Source organism: Procambarus clarkii, chromosome 52, assembly GCF_040958095.1.
Source record: "Procambarus clarkii isolate CNS0578487 chromosome 52, FALCON_Pclarkii_2.0, whole genome shotgun sequence".
NCBI lineage: Eukaryota > Metazoa > Arthropoda > Malacostraca > Decapoda > Cambaridae > Procambarus > Procambarus clarkii.
Window position 1 is genome coordinate 23509428 of NC_091201.1, and position 3200 is coordinate 23512627.

The 3200-nt window shown below is 44.3% G+C and overlaps 1 protein-coding gene across 1 annotated transcript; it reads right to left on the reverse strand.

Moving 5' to 3' along the window:
• Positions 1–259: 259 nt before the first annotated feature.
• Positions 260–583, reverse strand: LOC123763510 (chloride intracellular channel protein 6-like). The gene has a single exon (XM_045750641.2). The coding sequence runs from the start codon at positions 581–583 to the stop codon at positions 260–262; it is 324 nt and encodes a 107-aa protein (XP_045606597.2).
• Positions 584–3200: the final 2617 nt, after the last annotated feature.

Below are 3200 nucleotides of genomic sequence, written 5' to 3' on the forward strand. Positions count from 1 at the left end.
CTAACACAATGGCTGCTTCTTGCATCACATCTCTCGCTACACGCTATTGTTGGGAGTACTTTTGTTTTGCGGGGTATTGTTGCGTGTGTTGAGGTGGATTGCAGGTGTTGATCAGGGAACTTAACACCCTTGTGGGTGTTAGTGTTATCCTATGGTAACACCGCATCTTGGAGGCAAAATGGTGGGAATTACTAAATACAAAAACTAGAGTAAGAATGACCTTACTCTGTAACTCACCCAAACTATTACGGTCACTCGTCTAGCCTGGTCCTCCAGCATCCGTCCCTCCAGCACCCATCCCTTCAGCATCCATCCCTTCAGCACCCATGCCTTCAGCATCCATGCCTTCAGCACCCATGCCTTCAGCATCCATCCCTCCAGCACCCATGCCTTCAGCATCCATGCCTTCAGCACCCATGCCTTCAGCATCCATCCCTCCAGCACCCATGCCTTCAGCATCCATCCCTCCAGCACCCATGCCTTCAGCATCCATCCCTCCAGTACCCATGCCTTCAGCATCCATCCCTCCAGCACCCATGCCTTCAGCATCCATCCCTCCAGTACCCATGCCTTCAGCACCCATCCCTTCAGCTCAATGAAAAAGGAGTAAATAAAAATGTCTAGGCCGGGCTCGGGGAGTAGAAGAACTCTGGAAACCCTCCCCAGGTATGCTCCAGGTAAGGGAGGAGATAATTAAGGAAGAAAAGCGGGAAGATAAAAGGGAGGAGGAGGAGGAGACATGACAAAAATAAGGAGAAAGTACCCTGCCTGTAGCACTAATTGGCAGCTGCTGCAGGATTTTTGTTTATATATATATATATAAACAAAATATATATATATATATATATATATATATATATATATATATATATATATATATATATATATATATATATATATATATATATAATATGTATAGATAGATAGTCGATATATACTGATGTTGACCCTCAAATATCTGAAAAAGCCGGTCCATGTCTTGTTAGGTCGGACAAGGCTGAACCAGGCTGGGCCAGGCTGGGCCAGGCTGGGCCAGGCTGGGCCAGGCTGGGCCAGGCCGGGCCAGGCCGGGTCAAGTGAAGCCGCATAACATAACTGAGTGACCTTTGAGTGACCGTTGGGAGCTGTGACTCACCGCTGTGGTCACAACACAGGTGGAGCTCTGAGCAATAATGTCCAGTACACGAGGTGAGTGTATGCATGAGAGACGGTCATGAGGGGTGAGACCAGGTGAGACATAATGAGACCTGGAGGTGACCTGGGGTCACTATGCTCCTCCCCGCTCTGGAATGATCCGGCAGGCTGTTGTGGCTGGCAGAATATAGGCTTTGAAATTGCAATATTTTATAAAATAATGCATCACACTATTGCCTTTAACAGCATGGTAAATATCCCCCTGGTAATGCCAAAGGCTTTCTCCAGGTAAGGTTAACTCATTAACGTAAGAGGTAATGAGAATACTTCACCTCCGGGGCATCTTGCAGTTGCTTTCTACTATTTCTTTAAGGAGCGAAAGGCATTCCTACACGCGCCACTCTGATAAAAAAGGCCATATAAATGTTTTACGGGGCCTGGCCTCTAGGGGTTTTTGCGCTCTGGTCATTCCACACAAGACAAAGGCCCTAACGCCACCTCATTTACCACATTTCACCATTACGGAGAGCACGATGATGAGGCACGGTAGAGAGAGGGAGGGAGAGAGGGAGAGAGAGATGAGAGATGGGAGATGGGAGAGAGAGAGATGAGAGAGAGAGAGATGAGAGAGAAAGAGATGAGAGAAGGGGGAAGGGGAGAGAGTCATGCCTTCAGACATATACTAATATATATATATATATATATATATATATATATATATATATATATATATATATATATATATATATATATATATATATATATTTTATTAAATATGACCGAAAAAGTAAGATTAATAATTCTAACACGAATTTTCTCAATCTTTCGTACATTATGCTTCACTGTTGGAGGTAAATCAAAAATCACTTCTCCAAAATTCATTTTTATTTCTAGTCTGACGCGACACGGGCGCGTTTCGTAAAACTTATTACATTTTCAAAGACTTCACAAATACACAACTGAGGAAACTGAGGAAACTGTATTCTGAGGAAACTACTCCAAGCTTGTACTAAAGAGGCACCCTTCTTGAGCCCGGATGGGCACATGTATAAGCAAGTAGATGGGGTCGCTATGGGTTCTCCCCTAGGTGTCCTGTTTGCAAACTTCTACATGGGTACCATCGAGCAAAAAGTCTTAGTCGACATGAACTTGAAACCGGCCATATACTGCAGGTATGTTGACGACATTTTTACACAGGTACCTGATGTCAGACATCTGCAGGAGCTGAAGGAGGCATTTGAGCAGAGTTCCGTGCTGCGTTTCACTTACGAGACGGAAAAGGATGGGAAGCTGCCTTTTCTAGATGTAACAGTCATGGAAAAGGGCGGAGGTTTCCACACTGCAGTCTACACAAAGGAAACAAACATAGGAATGTGCCTAAATGCCAACAGCGACTGCCCTGACAGGTACAAGAGGAGTGTTGTTAACGCATACGTCGACCGTGCTCTCAGCCACAGCTCAGAATGGAAGCAAGTCGACGAAGAACTCTGTAGGGTAAGGCAGGTTCTAGTCAATAACGGCTTCTCCAATGGTTTCATCGAAGACATCATAAGAAGGAAAGTGAAAAGCCATGCAACCTCCGAAGAGACAACTAACACAACACCTATACCCCCTATTAGACTATTTTACAGGAACTTCTTTTCCACAGCTCATAAAACAGAGGAAAGGGTCCTGAAAGATATTGTTAATAGAAACGTTATCCCTACAGACAAAAATCAGAGGATACAACTGACGATTTACTATAAAACCAGAAAAACGGCCAGCCTACTCATGAGAAACTCTCCAGACACGAAACAGAACGCTTTAAAAGAGACTAACGTCGTCTATGCCTTCAAATGCCCACTTGGGGACTGTAAGCTCCAAAAAACCCAGTATATAGGCAGGACAACAACATCTCTTTCTAGGCGTTTAACGATGCATAAACAACAGGGCTCCATTAAGGAACATATAATCTCTTCCCATAACCAAACCATCGCCAGAGAAATCCTAGTAAACAACACAGAAATCATCGATAGATACAGCGATAGCAGGCGGCTAGACGTTTGCGAGGCACTACACATCAAGAA

What these genes read in the sequence shown, in the direction of transcription:
- LOC123763510 (XM_045750641.2), bottom strand. Translation starts at nt 583, where the DNA reads ATGGGTGCTGAAGGCATGGGTACTGGAGGGATGGATGCTGAAGGCATG.